The sequence below is a fragment of the Haliotis cracherodii genome, unplaced genomic scaffold, assembly GCF_022045235.1.
Source record: "Haliotis cracherodii isolate W230 unplaced genomic scaffold, xgHalCrac1.p SCAF_3, whole genome shotgun sequence".
NCBI lineage: Eukaryota > Metazoa > Mollusca > Gastropoda > Lepetellida > Haliotidae > Haliotis > Haliotis cracherodii.
The window spans coordinates 22671157-22692245 of NW_027266286.1; the positions used below are offsets into that span (position 1 = coordinate 22671157).

The 21089-nt window shown below is 42.6% G+C and overlaps 3 protein-coding genes across 3 annotated transcripts; 2 read left to right on the plus strand and 1 right to left on the minus strand.

The window, feature by feature from the left end:
* Positions 1 to 566: 566 nt before the first annotated feature.
* On the plus strand, positions 567 to 20018 carry LOC139474966 (uncharacterized). Its single transcript, XM_071258170.1, has 7 exons — positions 567 to 673; positions 15092 to 15191; positions 15535 to 15611; positions 16071 to 16196; positions 17289 to 17379; positions 18331 to 18515; positions 19679 to 20018. The coding sequence occupies exons 1-7, from the start codon at positions 635 to 637 to the stop codon at positions 19862 to 19864; spliced, it is 804 nt and encodes a 267-aa protein (XP_071114271.1). The 5' UTR covers positions 567 to 634; the 3' UTR covers positions 19865 to 20018.
* Positions 3665 to 12294, plus strand: LOC139475894 (uncharacterized). The gene is made up of 7 exons (XM_071259112.1): positions 3665 to 3764; positions 5216 to 5309; positions 5876 to 5949; positions 6913 to 7038; positions 8717 to 8807; positions 11159 to 11346; positions 12065 to 12294. The coding sequence occupies exons 1-7, from the start codon at positions 3726 to 3728 to the stop codon at positions 12257 to 12259; spliced, it is 807 nt and encodes a 268-aa protein (XP_071115213.1). The 5' UTR covers positions 3665 to 3725; the 3' UTR covers positions 12260 to 12294.
* A 36-nt stretch (positions 20019 to 20054) lies between the features above and the next one.
* LOC139475303 (accessory gland protein Acp36DE-like) lies at positions 20055 to 20687 on the minus strand. Its single transcript, XM_071258531.1, has one exon. It carries the CDS (start codon positions 20685 to 20687, stop codon positions 20055 to 20057), a length of 633 nt encoding a protein of 210 aa, XP_071114632.1.
* Positions 20688 to 21089: the final 402 nt, after the last annotated feature.

Here is a 21089-nt window from a genome sequence, read left to right on the forward strand (position 1 = left end):
ATATATGTGAATACCTAATTAAGCATCATGAATAAGCATGCTTTTTTGTTTTCAGAGGAGATAATTATTACACAAACAACAAACAAACAAATCATATGTTTAGAGGGCGATATCTCTCAAATACGTTCAACAATACCTTCCGTCTTCGTAACTGACCCGTGAAGATCCGGGTTAGAATAGGTCTTCAGTAGCCCATGCTTGCCGTAAAAGGCGACTCACGGGATCGGGTGGTCAGGCTCGCTGCCCTGGTTTATGCATGTCATCGTATCCCAATTGTGTGGATCCATGCTCATGATGTCAATCACTGGAGTGTCTGGTCCAGACTCGATTATTTACAAACCGCTGTCATGTAGCTGGAATATTGCCGAGTGTGGCGTTAAACAACAAACTAAAAACTACACAAATCGTAACTGACGATAATTCTGTTATTGGTGAAGGCCCCTTTAACGCTTTAATCAATGGCGATCGAAAAAAGGAGTGCAGGCATGCAACAGCGACTTGGCGGAAGCCCGACCTCGTGGGAAGACACGGCCTTGACCTTGCACTAGACAAGGACGCAGATATGACAAGCGTCTTCGGCAGAAGCGTGGGGATATTGTCAGTGCTACGTTCAACATACTGTCGTCAGGGCAAGATGAGCGTCCACCAGATTGCCGAGACTGGTTATTTAAAGGTAACACCAGACAGCCTTCAGCTGCCACGCTGGTATATTTACACACGCTGAATTGTCATCGCAGTGATTCGAATATTTCCGGTTAAAATTTAAAGGCGCGGGGATCACGTGTTTAGTAAACGTAACCAACAGTGACTGCTTGACACGTGTTTTGTGGGCGTTGATACTGCTAGTCTTGCTACTGGCTTCCTATCGTTTTTCAAGTGTGCATATTTTTCAATCTGGAACATTTACATCCTAACCATCTGGGGTTTTGTGGTCAAAACGGACTGATGTGTTTGTTTGTTTGTTGTTTAACGCCGCACTCAGCAATATTCCAGCTGTATGATGGGGGTTTGTAAATATTCGAGTCTGGATCAGATAGTCCAGTGATTGACATCATGAGCATCGATCCACGGAAATGGGATACGATGGCATGCATCAACCAAGTCAGCGAGCCTGGCCACCCGATCCTGTTAGTCGCCTCTTACGACAAGCATAGGTAACTGAAGACCTATTCTAACCCGGTTCGACTCATATCAGAGGCCTCATATAAGATTATATTAAAATACAATGTTGGCTCTCTGTTGGCCCAATATCAGCGTGATTGCTGGAAACCTTTCATTCCTGTTGTTGTGACACAATACTTGAGTTTGACGTCTTTATGATTCTCTTTGGTCGTTAAAACTTGTTTGGCTGTCTCCGTGGTTTAGTGGTAGAGCGTCCGCCCGGAGAGCGACAAGTCCGGTTTCTATTCCTGGCCACGTCATACAAGTAGACGTTAAAAGATGGTACTTGTTGTTACCCTGCGCTCGGCATTAGGAGGCTAAAACAAGGACTGGTCGGCTCGGAGTCAGTATACTGTGTCTGGGTTGGGTTTTCATGTTAAACAGTGGCATTGCATCTCAGTTGGTTAGCCCGCGCGCGCAGACGCGACGTTAACCGTCACCTATATATTTTGTGGCCTATTTGACTATGGGCTGTGGCCCTTTGACCAATTTCTGTGGCCGTTTGGACTTTACCTTTTGAGGCCGTTCTGACACGAGTCCGTTTTAACCTGCAACATGTCAAACCAATTTATTGTGTGTGTCCCACCTCATATGCTTTGAACATTGATAAGACCATTGTCTCTAACGCAGTACACTGATAAACCGATAAGCTCTCTCCGTAACATTGATTAGATATGGTTGTTTGTTTGTTGTTTGACATCCCACTCAGCAATATTCCAGCTATATGAAGGCGGTATGTAAATAATACTGCATAGAAATAGTATGGTGTTAAACATGCAAACAAACAAAACATTAAAATAATTAGATGATGATGATGATGATTATTATTATTATAAATATTTGTTTTCCAAACTTATGAGAGAGGGAAAAAGCTAAACCTGGAAGACGTTTGTACTTTATTCATCCTTTGTTCATTCATTGATTCATTCATTCATTCATTCATTTGTCTTTTTGAGCAGCACAATTAACCATCAAATGTAGACGATAAAATGAACATTTTACAAAAAAGGGACTCTAGAACTAGCTGTTGATACAAACGCTGATGGCCGACATAAAGAGGACATGATTACCCTTAGTGCTGGGAACATCAATATCTCCGGAAATGTAACGTCACGTTACTAAATGTATACAGATTAAAACCCGTATATGTTAATGGCTACGTCTTCCCTGATAGCTTATGGGGTGGTGAACTCCGCTATAGCGACAGGGTCATAAGGGCCCATGCACCATATCGTCACTTCCTGTAACTCGTTAAACCGGACTCCAGATACAATATAACAGTTACGTATATAGTTTCAGAGAACGGATGACAGAAACACTGAAGCTGTGATGCGGAAAATGAAAATTTAAGAAATCTTTTTTAAAAACATTTTTCAATGCACAGGATTTTAAGTGACTCTTCGATGCCTAAGAAACTTTAACTTTTAGCCTAAACTTGAGAACACACCATTTATAACACTTTTTTGCATTTATCAGAGCTCCAGATAAGCTTTTTGGTGTTGTGGGTATTTTACCCATGCATTTTAAAATCATTGGGTATCAATAATTCTACCTGCGTATTCAAATTTCTGTTACCCACTAGTTTTTACACATGTGGGTATTTAAGTTAAATATTTAAAAACACTATTCATCTAGTCCCTGCAAACTGGTGTCGTGTGGGTTCGAGAGCTTTATAGGACTCAAAAAATACCACGATACTTCCACAAGAAAGTGTGATGGCAAATGATCATGATGTAACTGTCATCGTGGAGTTTGGCAAGGTTGACGGAATGCCTGTTTATAATTTCAAAATAAGTTGCTGATTTGCTAATTGAATACGCAGGGTTCCTTCACAATATTTTGATGATACGCACAAGTTTGATTTTTGTAGCGTATCTGTAATGTTCGTTGCGTATTTGATACGCTTGGATTATATTTTACTGTGTATTTCTGCATTTCTGATGCGTATTTCACGCAGATACGCAGCTTATCTGGAGCTCTGAATTTATTCCACTTTATTGTACCGTAAGAGGCATCTATGCTCGTCGTTAGAGGCGACTATGCTCGTCGTTAGAGGCGACTAACGGGATCGGGTATCCCAACTGCGTGGATCGATACCTACTCATAATGTTAATCACTGGATTATCTGGTCCAGACTCGATTATTTACGGGGCGGTCGGGTAGCCTATTGGTTAAAGTGGTAGCTTAGTGGTTAAAGACCCGGGTTCGATTCCCGACATGGGTACAATATATGAAGCCCATACTCACTCACTAACTCTCTCGATTATTTACAGACCGCCGTCATCTTGCTGGAATATTGCTGAGTGAGGCGTTAAACAAACAAATAAAAGTTTATTGTATTCTTTCGTTCAGCTTTCAACCTATACTTTCAATAAATCCGACATAATTAGTCAGCATAACAAGCCAGTACTCGACGCGAGACTGATAACATACCTGCTCCTCAAACATGCGGCGTTCACCGACCTTGACCTGTGATAAGACATCGCGATGAGGCCAAGAGGATGTTGGTGAAGGGATTCACTTTATTTTCTGCATTTCGTTCAAGAAGCTTTCGCCTCTGTAGAATGAGTGTCCACAACGTTGCGGAGGCTGGCTTTCAGAAGGTAAGACAACGTTACCATATTCTTTTAATTTACCTGCGATGAGGTAACATTTCAAAACACCTCGACCCTCTTGATTACAGATTGTGGTGTTCATGCGTGGACATGTCATTTGATATCGGGCACACTTTCGGTATTTTTAATTTTTAGTATTTTTTAACGTGTGTTCATATACAGGTCACCCTATGCTTGTGATAGACAACTAAATTTAGCACCGTATTGTGTGACCTGGTTAATTGTATATCAACCTATGTAACCACTGCTTTTATCGTTGCCTTGACCTAGATTTGATTATACACAGCTGTTACACAGCTGGAATATTACTTCGGCGTTGAATAACATTCACTCGCTAATTTTTGTTTGTTTGTTGTTTAACGCCGACCAGCAACATTCCAGCTATATGACAGCGGTCTGTAAATAATCGTGTCAGGACCAGACAATCCAATGATTGACATCGTGAGCATCGATCCACGCAGTTGGGATACGGTGACATGCATCAACCAAGTCAGCGAGCCTGACCACCCGATCCCGTTAGTCGCCTCTTACGACAAGCACGGGTGGCTGAATACCTATTCTACCCCGGATCTTCACGGGTGCACTCACTAACTACTAGGCAACCACATCGCCCCTTTCAAGTCAATAATGATATAATATTCCTTTGTAATCCCATTTTGAAATGGTGAATATTTTATTTGAATTAATGTGACAATAGGATTGCGTCACTCACTAACTGACGCAGTCCTATTGTCACATTAATTCAAATCAAATTTTCACAATTTCAAAATGGGATAACAACGAATCTAATATCATTACTGACTTGAAAGGGGCGATGTGGTAGCCCAGTAGAAGCGTTCATTCTCATGAAGACCCAGGTTCGATTCCTCTGGTACAATGTGGGAAGCCAGTTCTTTGTTTCACCAGACGTCTAAGGCGCCGCGATTCGCTGTGCAGAGTTGCGTCCCCTGGGCACGCCAGAAACCTATGATTGTGGGTTCGAATCCCGGTTCGCCCCGATTATGTTTCTAGGTTTGTCAGCACCATACCCGTGCTCGTGGGTTTCACCGAAGTGGTAAACGCCTGTGACATGCATCACTTCGGGCTTTCCTCCCACATTAAGCTGACACGCCGTGATATAACTGGAATACTGTTAAAAGCGGTGTTAAACCCCACTCACTCACTCACCAACTGTGTACTGCTGTTGGTGTTTGCCTCTTGGCCAACCCAAGTTCTCAGTCTGCCCCCAAGTTGAAGTCTCGTTCTGGAATACTGTTAAAAGCGGCGTTAAACACAACTCACTCACTCGCTATGGTTGTAATCGTTCAGAAAGGTTCAGGATTCACTCATACGCATGGATGTACGAGTCACAATGTCTTCTAAATCATTAAAAGTGATTATAACAGTGCGGGAAGCAACGTAGCGTATCCTGAATACATTCCACATACATTTCTCCCCAGGGCGCCCATTATAACGCCAACAGACCTTCTTATAGCGAGGAGGCTGTAGACCTCATCACAGGCACAATTTCTGGAATACAAACACGTGACACAGGTGAGTGTTGCGCATGGGCAGTAGAGAACTGTATTGCCGTAATCAACATAGGCATTAAGTACCCGAATCGACGAAGGAAGTGGGTGCTCACTTGCTTAAGGTGACGCGATTCGCTCTACAGAGTTGCGTCCCTTTGGGTATGCTTGAGACTGAAATAAACATGGGTTTGAATTCCCGATAAGCCCTGATTATAGTTCTTGGTTTGTCGGAACCAAACCCGGGCTGATGGGTTCCAAAGTGGTAAGAGATCAGAGAGTTACGTCCCTTCCTTGCAAATCCATACGATAAAATACAACGTAAATTCTTTCATGGAACGGGATATTCGTTTATTTTTTCTCTTACTAAAGGATAATTATAAGTAGATTAACTTGCATTTGAGCGGAACTGTACTTCAGGATCGGCGGGAGATTAGATTCATCCAAACAAAGACAGATGGCCTGATGGACGTAAAACGCTTTTTTGTAGTGATTCTCTTGGTTCAATCGATGTAATTAATATAAAAAAAGTGTCAATGTGTTTAACGTGGATGTTGGTAACGCCTACTAGTCATGTGTTTGTTTGTACAGTGACGTACGATGTCCTGGAACTGGGTGCAGGCACCGGACTCTTCACCAAGAGAATAAACCAGAAACTACCAAAGGTTCGATTTCAGTATCGACATAATGTTTGTTTTGTTTGTTTGTTTGTTGTTTAACGCCGATATTCCAGCTATATGACGGCTGTCTGTAAATAATCGAGTTTGGACCAGACAATTCAGTTATTTATATCATGAGCATCGATCCAAGCAATTGGGATACAATGACATGCATCAACCAAGTCAGCGAGCCTGACCACCCGATCCCCTTAGTCACCTCTTACAACAAGCATAGTCGCCTTTTACGGCAAGCATGCATATATGGGTTGCTGAAGACCTAACCTAACCCGGATCTTCACGGGTCTCGACATTATGCTAACAATTTGTCTTAGACCTACCTTTTAAGGTGTGTCACACTGCGGTTGGATAGGCTTATTGATTAAGCGTTCGCCCCTCACGCCCAAGTCCTGGTTCTATTCTCACCATGGGTGCAATGTTTAAGGCCTATTCTTGGTTTACCTGCCGTAATATGGCTTGTATATTACAGTGTAATCCCCCCACCCCCTACCCCAACCACAAAGGGAATCAAATGGATGCTCCCTAAGGTAGTATATGATGTATACATTCTCTGACATATTGAATAAAAGCTGTGCCGCGTTAGCCACGCAACAAATACCTTCTGTTTTTGTGCGAATTGTACAAGTGGCGGTCGCTGTCGGTTGAGCAAGGAGGCATGCTTACCCTTTTGGGGAACATCCACAGGAACTTGTTATTGGTCAGTAAAATAAAAATATAGAACCCCTACATGTAGTTCTCTACTTACATATAGGGTATATATATTTTTATTTACTGACCAATAACGAGTTCCTGTAGGAATATCTAGTGTCGTCCATCCATACAATTTCATATTTCATATCCATATAACTATTTTGCCCTTGACGCCCAATTGACTGTGTTTCGGTCGATAATCGAAACTGATTACTGTCTGGCGTTGACATTTTACTAACACACTTGCTTTGCCCTAACCAGACTTCCCGGTACCTGGCAACAGAGCCATCGGCAGGGTTTCTTCCGGTTCTTCAAGAGAGTTGCCCGGATGTGGAGACACGCCAGTGTACAGCAGACTCCATACCTTTATCTGACAGTGCGGTCAAGGTAAACATGTTTCCACATCTGGCCATGAGGTGAGGTAAGGTGAAATTGGGTTTAACGTCGCGTCCAAGATTATTGCACTTATATAGCGACGTGCATGTGCGTGTGTGTGTGTGGCTGCTTGTACTAGTCTGGACTGATGCCGATTTATAGTGCTAACCCACTGAGATACCATGCCGCGGTTTAACATGAATACCCCACTCAGACACAGTATACTGACTCCAAACCGACCAGTCCTTGTTTTAGCCCCTTAATGCCGAGCGCCAGACAGGGTAACAACAAGTACAATCTTTTAACGTCTTTATGTATGACGCGGCCGGGGATCGAACCGGGCGGACGCTCTACCACTAGACCACGGAGGCGGTCCATCTGGCCATGAAGCTCCAGACGACTTTGTTGTGTTTCATTTAATAATTACCCAGTAATGCCAGCATTTGTTCGAGGGCAGGGTATAGCCTTGTGATTTAAATGTTCTCTTGTTGCACCAAAGACCCGAGTTGGATTCCCTACATGGGAAATATACTTTACAATATAACAAAAACAATTAGGGATCATGAATATTTTGGGAATGTCTTTTTGTTGTGAACACTGAGGTCACAATGTCATAAAAACAATCCTCCCAAATATTCATGACCCCCCTAACTTGTTTGTTCAGTATAGGTGCCCCCGCCGAATGTGGCGAAAAGAGACGTGAAAGCATTCGTCACCGCTCGCCCCTTTCCGTAACCTGCAAGAAGACTCGTCCCCCTATCGATGAATGTTATGTGCGAAAAGTCCAGATGTGCTTTAAATTGCTTCTGAAATATATATAATGTAAGGGTAAATATATGTGAACCATTACGCAACGAGTTGACAATTGTTTTAGGTATATCCGTTTGCGCTAAGACGGAACCCGGTCGCAAAAATGGCCATGAGAGGGACACAAGTCGCTATTCGGCTTGTCCCGGAATAACACGAGTTGGTCACGAATGACGTGAAAGCTCGCTTACCAGCTACACGTCATAAACACAAGAGTACACAAAGCTCTAAACCAAGACTGGAAACATCTTAAACTCATTCCCTCTCCTACTCGTGATGCGCCATCCCGAGGCAAGGGAGTTAAAGTCCAGTTTCTACCCTTGCTGAAATAGGGTTGAATTTCTGGACGATCGTAGCGCCACCAGTGGCATTTACGACTTATGTCCCTTCTATGTCCCTCCTATTGACCATTCAGAGTTCAGCTCTCATATCACTTGAATTTGCTTCAAACAAAATGGCGGCGCCCAGTCACGATCTGATCGATGATCAAGATCTATATTATAATAAAACGGGTCTTACGTCAAATCACGTGAGCACCTTGATAAAAACATGAAAAGATTTGGAAAATTTCTTTTGACGACATGTTAGCTGTGCACATGCTTTGCAAATCCTGCAATCAAGCGAATATGTTTGTGCTTCAAACAAAATGCAGCGCCCAGGCCAGTCCCAATCTGAGCGATGATCAAGATATATATTGTAATGAAACGAGTCTTCCCTCGCGTTGATCATCAAATTACGTGAGCCATTAAAAACATGAAAAGATTTGGAAAATATCCGTCGACGCCCAGTTGACGTAACACATCCTTTGCGTTTCCTACAGTGGACCGAAATCTGCAGGATGTAATCCATGTTGTGTACAAACCGCATGACTCTTTCTCCACAGACTGTGATCTGCGCCCAATGTTTCCATTGGTTTCCATACAGTCATGTCCTGGACGAAATACGGAGGGTGATGGTGGATGGAGGGAAGCTTAGTGAGTACCTAGATCTTTATTGTCATTCTAAGAAGAGAACTTACAGGCTCGTTTAGGATTCCGAATCAAAGTAGGTCCCTAGTACTCTGCGCTTGTTGTGGAAGCCATCATAATGAGGTGGTGAGGTGAAATGGGGTTTAACGTCGCGTCCCAAGATTATTGCACTTGCGTGTGTGTGTGTGGCTGCTTGTACTAGTCTGGACTGATGCCGATTTATAGAGCTAGCCCACTGAGATACCATGCCGCAGTTTAACATGAATACCCCACTAAGACACGGTATACTGACTCCGAGCCGACCAGTCCTTGTTTTAGCCCCTTAATGCCGAGCACCAGACAGGGTAACAACAAGTACCATCTGTTAACGTCTTTTAGTATGACGCGGCCGGGGATCGAACCCCGGACCTTCCGCTCTACCACTAGACCACGGAGGCGGTCCCGTCATAATGAGGATTGGGTGGACACAGTGTGTGCCATTGGTGATTGGGTGGCGCTGTACCAGTGGCTCGGTATCCATGGTGTCAACGAAATGTTTGGCTGCCCCACACTCGTGTGTTAGAGGTTACATTGCTAAAAGCGGCGTAAAACCATACTCACTCACTCACTAGAGGTTACAGCTGGAATGGCTGGCTGCTGCATAAAATACCTTCACTGTTGTTTCTCATACAGGCATTCTTGGTACCTTGGTGTCATCTTGATTTTATTTGTCTGCCTGTAGAACAACTAGAGTTACTGTACTTGTTCAATCATTCCCTGAAGTGAGTGAGTGAGTTGGAATAGCCGCTTTTAACAGTATTCCAGTTATATCACGGCGTGTCAGCTTAATGTGGGAGGAAAGCCCGAAGTGATGCAGGTCTCAGACGTTTTCCACTTCGGTGAAACCCACGAGCACGGGTATGGTGCTGACAAACCTAGAAACATAATCAGGGCGAAAAAGGATTCGAACCCACAATCATAGGTTTCTGGCTTGTCCAAGGGACGCAACTCTGCACAGCGAATCGCGGCGCCTTTGACGACTAGGTCACCCGTGCCCCCCATTCCCTGAAGGGACAAGAAGCCCTGTGACGTCGTTAGAAGTTTTCAACCTTTGGTAATTTACAAACAGAAACACAAAGGGAGATCATTCCCGAAGGTATAAAATGCAGATTGTAGTTCAGTCGTTCATTAAATGATGCATGTCATCGAATCCCAATGGCGTGGATCGATGCTCATGATGTCAATCACTGGAATGTCTGATACAGATTTGATTGTTTACAGATCGCCGTCATATACCTGGAATACTGCTGACAGACACATATATTTATTTTGCAAATGTGGACATGAGGTCGACAGTACAAAGATTCCCATTACACTGTTGTCATGGAACGCCATATATATTAGTTGAATATTTGGAACCACCTCTGTGTAGTGAATGGAGCGGAAGTCGGTGGTTCGATCCCCGGCCGCGTCATTCCAAAAGATGTAAAAAGCTGGTGCTTGTTGTTACCCTGCCTGGCGCTCAGTTTTAAGGGTATAAAACAATGACGTGTCGGCTCGAAGTCAGTATACTGTGTCTGAGTGGGAAAATCATATTTAACTGCGGCGTGGTATATCAGTTAGCTAGCGCACGCACGCACGCACGCACGCACGCACGCACACACGCACTCGCGCATTCATGCACATATATGCCGCTATATAAGTGCAATAATATTGACGTTAAACCCCACTTAACATAACATGACCAGTCTTGGCGATATATATCTTTTCCTCGTTGTTAAAACATTTAGAAATGCAAGTTTTTTTCCTATTTCCTGCAGTAACCAGGCTTATGGAAATCCATGTGAACATCTCCCTTACAACAGAGGTTTAATTTGTGTCGCGACAATCATCACGTCTCTTCTGGTTGACGGAGCTAGCGTATCCAGTTTCATGAACTCTTCATTCGTAATTTACATATATAACAGTACAACGATTGCCTTATTTGGAGTGATGACAGTATCAGGATTGCCAAATATTTGGTGTACCTGTGAAGATCTGAGGTAGAATAGGTGTTCAGCAACCCATGCTTACCGTAATAGGCGTCTTTGCTTGTTGTAAGAGGCAACTAACGGGATCGGGTGGCCAGGCTTGCTGACTTGGTTGATGCATGTCATGGTATCCCATTTGCGTGGATCGATGCTCATGACATCAATCAGTGGATTGTCTGGTTCAGACTCGATTATTTACAGACCGCCGTCATATAGCGATAATATTGCTGAGAACAGCGTTAAACAACAAACAAAAAGCCTTATTTGGTAATATTTGGCATATGTATCATCATTATAACTAGTAATAGAAATCTTGATTCAAACTAAATTGATCAATTTTGTGTTTAGTACTGATCTGGAACAAGAAGGACTGGTCCGTTCCGTGGATAAGTGAAATACAAAGCTACATATCGAAAGAAGATGATACAAGACCCGTGCACAATGTAGGCGGATATCTTGCCTGGAGGGAAGTGTTTCAAGATTACACCGGTTTCAAAGACGAAAAATACATCCAATTACCTGGAGTTGAGTTTAAGGTGAATTAATACTAGATTATGGAACAAGAACCTCTTTAGCAGAGAGAGCAATTTACATTTATCAATGGATATAAATAAATCCAGGGAAAACCTGTATCTGGTCCTGGTGTTCCCCAGGGCTTTGTGCTTTGACCCTTATTATTTTGCTATTCACAATTGACTTTGTAGCATATATTCCTGACGAAATTCTATATCTATATTATTGTACATGATCCCGAATCTACGAATACGCCATTAAAGGAAGATTTAAAATTAATATCAGGATTGGCAAAATCATAGAAAGTAAATTATATTCTTTACTGTTCTATAGCTAGAGAACGGCAACCATAACTATTTATGAAAATTCAGTTGTTATTGCCCATAACCGTCTTTGGCTAACTTTGTTATGTGATGGTCTTTGGATGATACAAATAAGCGATAGTGTTGCCAAAGCTGTACTTTTTTGTGTCTTCGAAATCTTGAATAGCTCCTGAAAAGAAGCCTTTGAAGCCCGTCGGCAAATTATAGATCCCCAGCAATCTGTGCTTGTAGTACGAGGCGGCTAAATTGCCTGTACAATTACCAATCCATATTTTATATTTTGTGAATAAGACATTTTCAAATACTTTAATTCTGGAAATACGAAACCCAAAACTCAAATGCTTTATTTCGTTGAATACTTTAGATTTTTTTCTTCCTGTGATTACTTATGTTATACAACACAACATTTCGTTGCCAGGGCAACCAGGATTTCGTGGTTGATCACATATCCTCAATTAGCGTCATGGCGGGTCTTTCTGATGAGCGGGCCCGAAAGGCTCTGGGAGACATCCGGGCTATCCTTCAGAAACACCCGGAAACCAAGGACAACGACTTGATTCAGATTCCGTTCACCACTGAGGTCTACATCTACACGTGTCACAAGCCATCCTAGCTGCATGTGGTTTGGTAACGACTACTACCAGCAATGACTTCTGTTATTTTCCATCTTCCCTAGGCAAGGGAGTTAACGGACTATATACGTCCAACTAACTAGGTTGGAAATTTCTGGGCTCGATCGTAGCGCCACCAGTGGCTGTGACGAGTTATGTCCCTTCTGTGTTCACCTGTTGACCAATCAGATTTCTCCTCTCATATCACTTGCATTTGCTTCAAACAAAAAGACGATCTGATCGATAATCAAGATCTGTATTGTAATAAAACGTGTCTTACGTCGCGAAGTGCATCAAATCACTTAAGCACCTTGATTAAGAACATGAAAATATTTGGAAAATTTCTGTTGACGACATGTTGAATGTACAAATGCTTTGCAAACCCTGCAGTCGCCCGATGTCTGCACGGCAGTTTACGAACCGGATGTCGAATTCGTTTCGCGATTTTGATTGGACTATACATGAACTCGTTAGTCCAGCCAAAATATAACACCATTTCAGCCAAGAGCGGCAATGGTGGAAACTGGACGTATATAGTCAGTTAACTCCCTTGCCTCGGGGAGATTGTTATTCTCATTTAGCAGTGTCATTCATCACTGAAATGTACATTCACACGTATCATTTGAAACCCCAACAGCGAGTGGCTATGTAACGAACATTGTACGAGCATTGACATATGTTGTGGTTTTTTTTATTAATCAGAATCATTCACCACTGAAATCTGCATATACACGTATCAAAAGACGCCCAAGTTGCATGTGGTTTTGGTAAAGTATTCTGTCCGAGCAGTAAAATCCACATGATTATGTTTATCAATGTTTCAACCACACACGATAAATATTTCGTTGTATATACACACATAGAACAGCGCCCGTGTTTGGTTGTGACGTGCATTGACGTTGCAAGATGTACGAGAGTATTTGTAATAAGCAAGGCAAAGGATTTTATTCATTCCCAGATGAATTCTACGGTAATATTATCAATTTTTTTCAGTAAATTTACTAAACTTCTAAAGCTAAATTTTTCCCTCCAAGATTAATATAAGCTCATGTGCATAGTCCCAGTGATAATTCTGATTAGATGTAAACATAGTTTATGTAGTCCTAAGACCACAACAACCTTTAATGGTAAGAGGTATTTACTTCCAATTTTGTTTCATTGTAGTATTTATATTTTGTATGTTTGAATCGAATGTTAAATATGTTCGAGTGCAACATTTTATAGAAAAGCTTGAAAATGATGAAAATTAATGTATTGATTGATACGAAAGGGCAAATTCCGCGATTTTTCTCGAATTCTGCGGTAAGTTACATATTCTGCAAATCGTTCCGCGTTCGCAGAATCGTAGAATTCGTCTGAGACTTCATTTTATCGTCTGTTTATTCGAGTACGATTTTACACAAATAAAACACATTCCATATTCTGATGTGTCTGTTTTGATCATGATATCATTTATAAACCCATGAGGACCGAAGGTTCAAGTGAGCGGATGTAATGGCGCGTTGTTCGTCGTCTGTCCTTAATCACAAACTTTTAACATCTTCTCCGGACCGGCGGAATGGAAGAACTGAAGGAGAAAGTCTAGCATCACTGTGACTCGGCTTGCGGTGATGGCGTAAAAATATAATAAAAGAAACAAACTTTATTTATGAACCAGACACGTTAGTTTGATTATTGCACCACAGTCGGTTTCGAATAAATGTAAAAAATAAAATCAGCTTTTAACGTTGGTACAATACACAGGAATTAGCTAATGATGTCAGTCCATCCTGTTCAAGCCGGTGGCTGGGCTGGATTTGACCTGACACACCTAGATCACAAAGTCTTGTTAAAATGATTACACAGCCATACACGAAAGATAATGAACTTTTGTATCTCACTAATTAAAATGACGAAAGTCTGGAGTTATGGACATTGTTAATCTCGCTGGTGAGCTCAATTAAAGCGATTTCAATTGAGCGAATGACAGTACCACATTGTCACTAATTTTGAAAAATACTCAAACTGTTTAGATGCTAAAAAGCAATAAATGGTGTGGTGGAGGTGGTGGGTGGGTGGTTAGGGGCGTGTGTGTGAGGTGTGGGGAGGTAGTGCGTCATATTTCACTAGTTAATGGAATTCAACGTTGAGTATTTATCTTCATTCATAACGGAAGGAAGATTACATGATATGTGAATAGATTTGATTTGAATGATAATCATGCTTACAATAAATCTGTAGTAAACCTTTCAGATCCTAGACTTATGTGAGATAGTTATGTTAATATTAGCTTTGAACTGTTACAGTATTTGTGCTATCATGATGTGTCAGTTTAATATCCAAGACGTTAGATGTTGATTGTTTTGGTAAAATCTTCTAAAACCATGTAATATCTGAAAAAATAGAAACAATTTACTGAATAAAGTCTAATATAATATTTAATAAATAATTACAATGCTTATTTCCGCAGCAGGGGTGACCCAATAGTTAAAAGCGCCGTATATTGTTATGCAGGATTGCGTCCCTTACACGAGCCAGAATCTTATGGTTGTGCGTTCGAATTACAGAAATGCCTGCTTTATGATCCTCGGTTTGCCAACACCATTCTTGTGCTTGTTAGTTTCACCGAAGTAGTAAATGTCTAAGACTTGCATAACTTCGGGCTTTCCTGCCCCATTTGAATGTCACGGCTTGACATAATAACTGAAATACCGCTCAATACTGCATTATATTTTTTTCGAAATTAAGGATTTCGAAGTAAAAAGCGCTTCAATAGTTGTCATTAGTTCATAATTATTGTTCCCTCTTTCCATCAACGTGTTCGTTCGAAAAAATCTACATCATATGTTTATTAGGGCGGTCACTACGATGCCAACCGGCCAACCTACACCAAGGAGACCATTGACCTAATTGCAAGGGAGATAACTCAAGTTGAAAATATCGAAAATACCAAAGGTACATACATATAAATTTCAAACATTGTGGTTCAAGTAAATTAACATTTTTGTCCAAGTTAATTGCGTTTGTACCAGTATATGACCATTTATACTGGATGTTCTGAAAACTAATTTGTTGTATATAAACAATTTCAGAGAAAATATATGTTTGGTTTTACATACTCACTGATAAAATATGCGGTGTTAAATAATAATCCCTGCTATCCCCGCCCTGAATGTGAAATGGTCTGTCAATCAATTGATTCAGTTAATTTCACGACGCCGTCATAATTATAGCTGGGCTATTGCTGACTGGACGTTAATAAAAAACAAAGATACAAAATATTGTTTTATGATTTTAGGGATTCAGTATGATGTGCTTGAGCTTGGTGCCGGGACTGGGATATTCACGAGAAAAATATTTGAAAAATTACCTCAGGTAGGTGCGTGTGTAAGGGAGTGGGGGTGAGTGAGTGAGGTTTGACGCCGGTTTTAACAAAGCTCACAAATCATACCAAAAGTGTGGACCCGTGAAGATCCGGGGTAGAATAGGTCTTCAGCAACCCATGCCTGCCATAAAAGGCGACTATGCTTGTCGTAAGAGGCGACTAACGGGACCGGGTGGTCAGGCTCGCTGACTTGGTTGATGCATGTCATCGTATCCCAATTGCGTGGATCCATGCTCATGATGTCAATCACTGGATTGTCCGGTCCAGACTCGATTATTTACAGACAGCCGTCATATAACTGGAATATTGCTGAGGTCGGCGTTAAACAACAAACAACCCAATGGGTGTATTTGGTTCAGTCATTAATTAGTGCTAGGAACAAGCCTAATGTTAGGAAAGGTTGTGAATATAGTAGGATATAGATAATGCAGTTTTAATTTCATACACAGGGTACCCGTTACCTGGCAACAGAGCCCTCGGACGCCTTCCTGCAGACGCTCAAAGGCATGTCTCCAAACCTGGACGCCAAGAACTGTGCAGCTGACAGTATACCACTGCCGGATAACTCAGTGAAGGTAAAATGTGTGATATTTTATGTGTCGTGAATACTTGCAGTCGTCACCTGTGGTAACTCTCATACAGCCAATAGTATGGTTTTAAACGTTTGTTGAAGTTAGAGGTCTATTATTGTGATTTGATACCCTATCAGTGTCCAGTACATGCATTAGTTTTCTTCAGAGTCCTGGTCGAAAATGATTATAGACGTTACGTTAAAAGAGAAATTGTTGACACTTTTCAACCTCGGAGCCTTTAATTCCATCGTGTACATGTCCTTAACGTTGTCAGGCAACACTGGCGTAGTGATATGTGTCATGGTTTCAGTGTTACCCACTTTCCGGTATATCCTTCCTCATAGTGAGTGAGTGTGGTTTTATGTAGCTTTAGCAATATTCCAACGATGTCACGCCACATTTCCGAGGCAAGGGAGTTAAGTGACTCTAAAAGCCCAGTTTCCACCCTTGCCGAACAAGGCCAGTATATTTCGATTAGCCGCCATCAGTGGCTATTACGAGTTATGTCCCTTCTATGTCCCTTCTATTGACCAATCAGATCCCGCCTCTCATAACACTTGCGTTTGCTTCGAACAAAATGGCGGCGATCTGATCCATAATCCAAATCCAAGATCTTTATTGTATTAAAACGGGTCTTACCTGACGAAGTGCATGAACACTCGAGCACCGTCAATACACACTTAGCTTCTATTTGAAAGAAAAAGCAAATAGAACGTGTCACGTAATAATAATATGAAAGAAACTAGTTTTAATTAGGCACCACATCTGTGCTGTTCGACATTGCCTATCGACATGGGATTGAAGAGAACCAAATGACCTTATATGGAATGACGGGGGAACTCGCGATCGCAAGGCAAGATACCGTAAATAATTGAATAAGCGCATGTTGTTATATATTTCGGAAGGCTCTTAGACCCAGCCATTATTCGAGGAGGGTTATTGCTTTCTGAGAAACATATTATTTTCTATCGAATATTTGACAAAACGTTTAAACAACTGGACTTTTATTTCTTTGGATGCGTTGGTTGATCTGGATTTACGTGTATCTTTGTTGGAGACATCTGTGTGCATCTGTAACGTTGTATGTAATTCCAGGCGGTTCTCTGTGCCCAGTGCTTCCACTGGTTCTCCACCACAGCGGCTCTGGACGAAATGAGGAGAGTCTTGGTGGATCAAGGAAAACTGGGTAAATCTTAAGTAATCTTAATGAGTTAATCAGAGCTCCAGATAAGCTTTTGGTGTTGTGAGTATTTTACCCATGCATTTTAAAATCATTTGGTATCAGTAATTCTATCTGGGTATTCAAATTTCTGTTACCCACTAGCTTTTACACATGTGGGTATTTAAGTTAAATATTTAAAAACACTATTCATCTAGTCCCTGCAAACTGGCGTCGTGTGGGTTCGAGAGCTTTATAGGACTCAAAAATACCACGATACTTCCACAAGAAAGTGTGATGGCAAATGATCATGATGTAACTGTCATTGTGGAGTTTGGCAAGGTTGACGGAATGCCCGTTTATGATTTCAAAATAAGTTGCTGATTTTCTAATCAAATACGCAGGGTTACTTCACAATATTTTGATGATACGCACAAGTTTGATTTTTGTAGCGTATCTGTAATACTGTTCGTTGCGTATTTGATACGCTTGGATTTGATTTTACTTCATATTTCTGCATATCTGATGCGTATTTTACGCAGATACTCAGCTTATCTGGAGCTCTGGTTAATTGTCTTGGCAAATGTTAATGCTAGCAAGTTTATTTTTTCGGAAGACATTTCAAATACAATTTCTGTCCAACAAAACCTCTATGGTGTATGCCATGGTAGAATGTTTTATTCCTTTTTTTACACAAAGACGCATCTCAGTTTCACCATGTGGACAAAACAACTTGGCAAAAGAATAATTGTGGCTAAAAATAGAAACAAACAAGAAATGGTTATTCGAAGTTAATGTATTTGTCAGTCACTGGAGTGTCTGGTCCAGACTCGATTATTTACAGACAGCCATCATATAGCTTGAATATTGCTGAGTGCGGTGTTAAACAACAAACAAATATACTAAAAGACGTTAAACGATGGTACGTGTTGGTTAACGTTGTCGCCACATGTATAACGATGTCCAGCTATTGTCCAGTGCTGGTGTGGAACATGCGGGACGTGTCCGTGCCGTGGGTCAAACAGATAGAGGGACTTGTGGCCAAGGCTGCCGGACAGGGTGCGGACAAGCTGCCCACCACCTTCAACTGGAAAAAGGTCATGCAGGGGTATTCCGGTTTCAGGAACGAGGCTCATCAGCGGAAGGAGGGAACTCCGTTACAGGTGAACTTTCACGTCACGTGGTATACAGTCGGTTTTTGTTTAATCCCACGTCACGAAGTGGAAGGGGGGATATAGGTGTTGTCCGTCCGTCAGTCCGTCACGTTTCGTTTTCGGAGCAGAACTAAAAAAACATGACAGATATCTTAACCAAACTTGGCACACAGATAGGTCTGATGGTGAACTATTGCCTTTTGATAGTTTGGGATTTTTTAACAATTTATTTTTCGAATTTCCATGACAACGACTTTGAGTTAGACTGACAATGACGACAGTGCTCCTTTCTAGAGCAGATCTTAAAAAACGTACAATATTTCGTCACCAAACTTGGCACATAGATAGGTCTTGTTGTAATCCGGTGCCTTTTGATAGTTTGGGATATTCAAAAAAAATTGTTTAGAGTTTTTAAAGCCATATAAACTTGGCAGTGGGTATAAGTACATTATGCTTGTTCCAATTCCAAGTCGATTTTGAAATATTCGTATTTTTAATAATAGAAATGGGCTTCACATATTGTACCCATGTCGGGAATCGAACCCGGATCTTCGGCGTGACAAGCGAACGCTTTAACCACTAGGCTACCCGACCGCCCCCACGCCATTATAAAACGTGGGTGCTATGCGTGAAGCCCATTTCTGGTGTCCCCCGCCGTGATATTGCTAAAAGCGGCGTAAAACCACACTCACTCACTCACTCACTCATTATAAAACGGGGGTGGTGGGTATCCTAGTGGTTAAAGCGTTCGCTCTTCACGCCGAAGACCTGGCTTCGATGCCCGACACGGGTACAATGTGTGAAGCCCATTTCTGGTGTCCCCCGCCGTGATATTGCTGGAATATTGCTAAAAGCGGCGTAAATCCATACTCACTCACTCGTTATAAAACGAATGCATTAAGACCCACCCTCTCATGGGGGCATAGCTGACCAAGTCGTCTAAGGCGCCGCAGTTCCGTGCAGAGTTACGTCCCTTAGATGTTTCCAGGTTTGTCTGCACCATACCTGTGCTCGTGGGTTTCACTGTCATACATCTGTTACAGGGAACAGTTGAGGCAATCCTCAAGTATTAGGCGCCGCAGTTCCGTGCAGAGTTACGTCCCTTAGATGTTTCCAGGTTTGTCTGCACCATACCTGTGCTCGTGGGTTTCACTGTCATACATCTGTTACAGGGAACAGTTGAGGCAATCCTCAAGTATTACTCCACCTTCAGTATGATATGTGCCCTGGAGGAACAGGAACAACGCCAGACTCTCGCCGACATCCGGGACATCCTGGACCAAAACGTGGCAGGGAAGGATATCGGGAAGTACCCCTTTAACACCGAGATTTACACATACATCTGCAACAAGTCGTGATGGGGCCGCCTGGTACAGCACATAGTGCCAGCTCTGAATGTCAGAGACAATTACACACGCGAAGAAAATTGTTATAATTGTAATGGAAGACTCGTAACTAGATGTCATAGTTTGTTTTAAGATGTAACACAGCGCATTTCTCGTTCAGGAATAAAAGGTTTATTAACTCTCTTTGGCTCTGGGTCTGGGTCTAGATTTGGGTCTGGGTCTTGGTCTGGGTCTGGGTCTGGGTCTTGGTCTTGGACCGGCTCTGAGTCTGGCTCTGGCTCTGGCTCTGGCTCTGGCTCTGGCTCTTGGTCTTGCTCTGGGTCTGGGTCTGGGTCTGGGTCTGGCTCGTGGTCTGGCTCTGGCTCTGGCTCTGGCTCTTGGTCCGGCTCTGGGTCTGGGTCTGGCTCTGGCTCTGGCTCTGGGTCTGGGTCTGGCTCTGGCTCTGGGTCTGGCTCTGGGTCTGGGTCTGGGTCTTGGTCTGGCTCTGGCTCTGGGTCTTGCTCTGGGTCTTGCTCTGGGTCTGGGTCTGGGTCTGGCTCTGGCTCTGGCTCTGGCTCTGGGTCTTGGTCCGGCTCTGGGTCTGGGTCTGGGTCTGGCTCTGGCTCTGGCTCTGGGTCTGGGTCTTGGTCCGGCTCTGGGTCTGGGTCTGGGTCTGGGTCTGGGTCCGGCTCTGGGTCTGGGTCTGGGTCTGGCTCTGGCTCTGGGTCTTGGTCTGGGTTTGGCTCTGGCTCCGGCGTTTGTTTTGAATAGTGGTGTATATTTGGAGCGGCAAAGTCACCTCTGGGTCAGCAATTTGTTGTGAAGCGCTAATCCTATATGAGTGCCAGAAATTCATGTTCGAATTCGCACTGATTATGTTTCTTGATTTGTCAGCAACAACGTCTTTGTTTGTTTGTTGTTTAACGCCGCACTCGGCAATGTTCAAGTCACATGACGGCGGTCTGTAAATAATCGAGTCTGGACCAGACAACCCAGTGATTGACCACATGAGCATCGATCCACGCAATTGGGAGCAACATCGTCTAAAACTTGAATCTCCCCATGAGGTGGCTTGTCCGGGCCGGGGGTGGTGTGTGTGTGTGGGGGGGGGGGGGGGGGGGGGGGGGTGGATATACAACTCCCACTCGTCGTTTATTTCTTAAATGAACACTTCGATTTTCATTGTGCTTTGCGACTTAATTATCGCTTAGCTCTCTTGTATTCGAAAATAACAACATAAAATTTAATCCATTCATGT

What these genes read in the sequence shown, in the direction of transcription:
- LOC139474966 (XM_071258170.1), top strand. Translation starts at nt 635, where the DNA reads ATGAGCGTCCACCAGATTGCCGAGACTGGTTATTTAAAG. An exon ending in TATTTGAAAAATTACCTCAG is followed by an intron (nt 15,612 to 16,070) that starts GTAGGTGCGTGT and finishes TTTCATACACAG; the next exon opens with GGTACCCGTTACCTGGCAAC. An exon ending in GGTGGATCAAGGAAAACTGG is followed by an intron (nt 17,380 to 18,330) that starts GTAAATCTTAAG and finishes GCTATTGTCCAG; the next exon opens with TGCTGGTGTGGAACATGCGG.
- LOC139475894 (XM_071259112.1), top strand. Translation starts at nt 3,726, where the DNA reads ATGAGTGTCCACAACGTTGCGGAGGCTGGCTTTCAGAAG. An exon ending in CGGAGGCTGGCTTTCAGAAG is followed by an intron (nt 3,765 to 5,215) that starts GTAAGACAACGT and finishes ATTTCTCCCCAG; the next exon opens with GGCGCCCATTATAACGCCAA. An exon ending in TACCTGGAGTTGAGTTTAAG is followed by an intron (nt 11,347 to 12,064) that starts GTGAATTAATAC and finishes TTTCGTTGCCAG; the next exon opens with GGCAACCAGGATTTCGTGGT.
- LOC139475303 (XM_071258531.1), bottom strand. Translation starts at nt 20,687, where the DNA reads ATGAATTTCTGGCACTCATATAGGATTAGCGCTTCACAACAAATTGCT.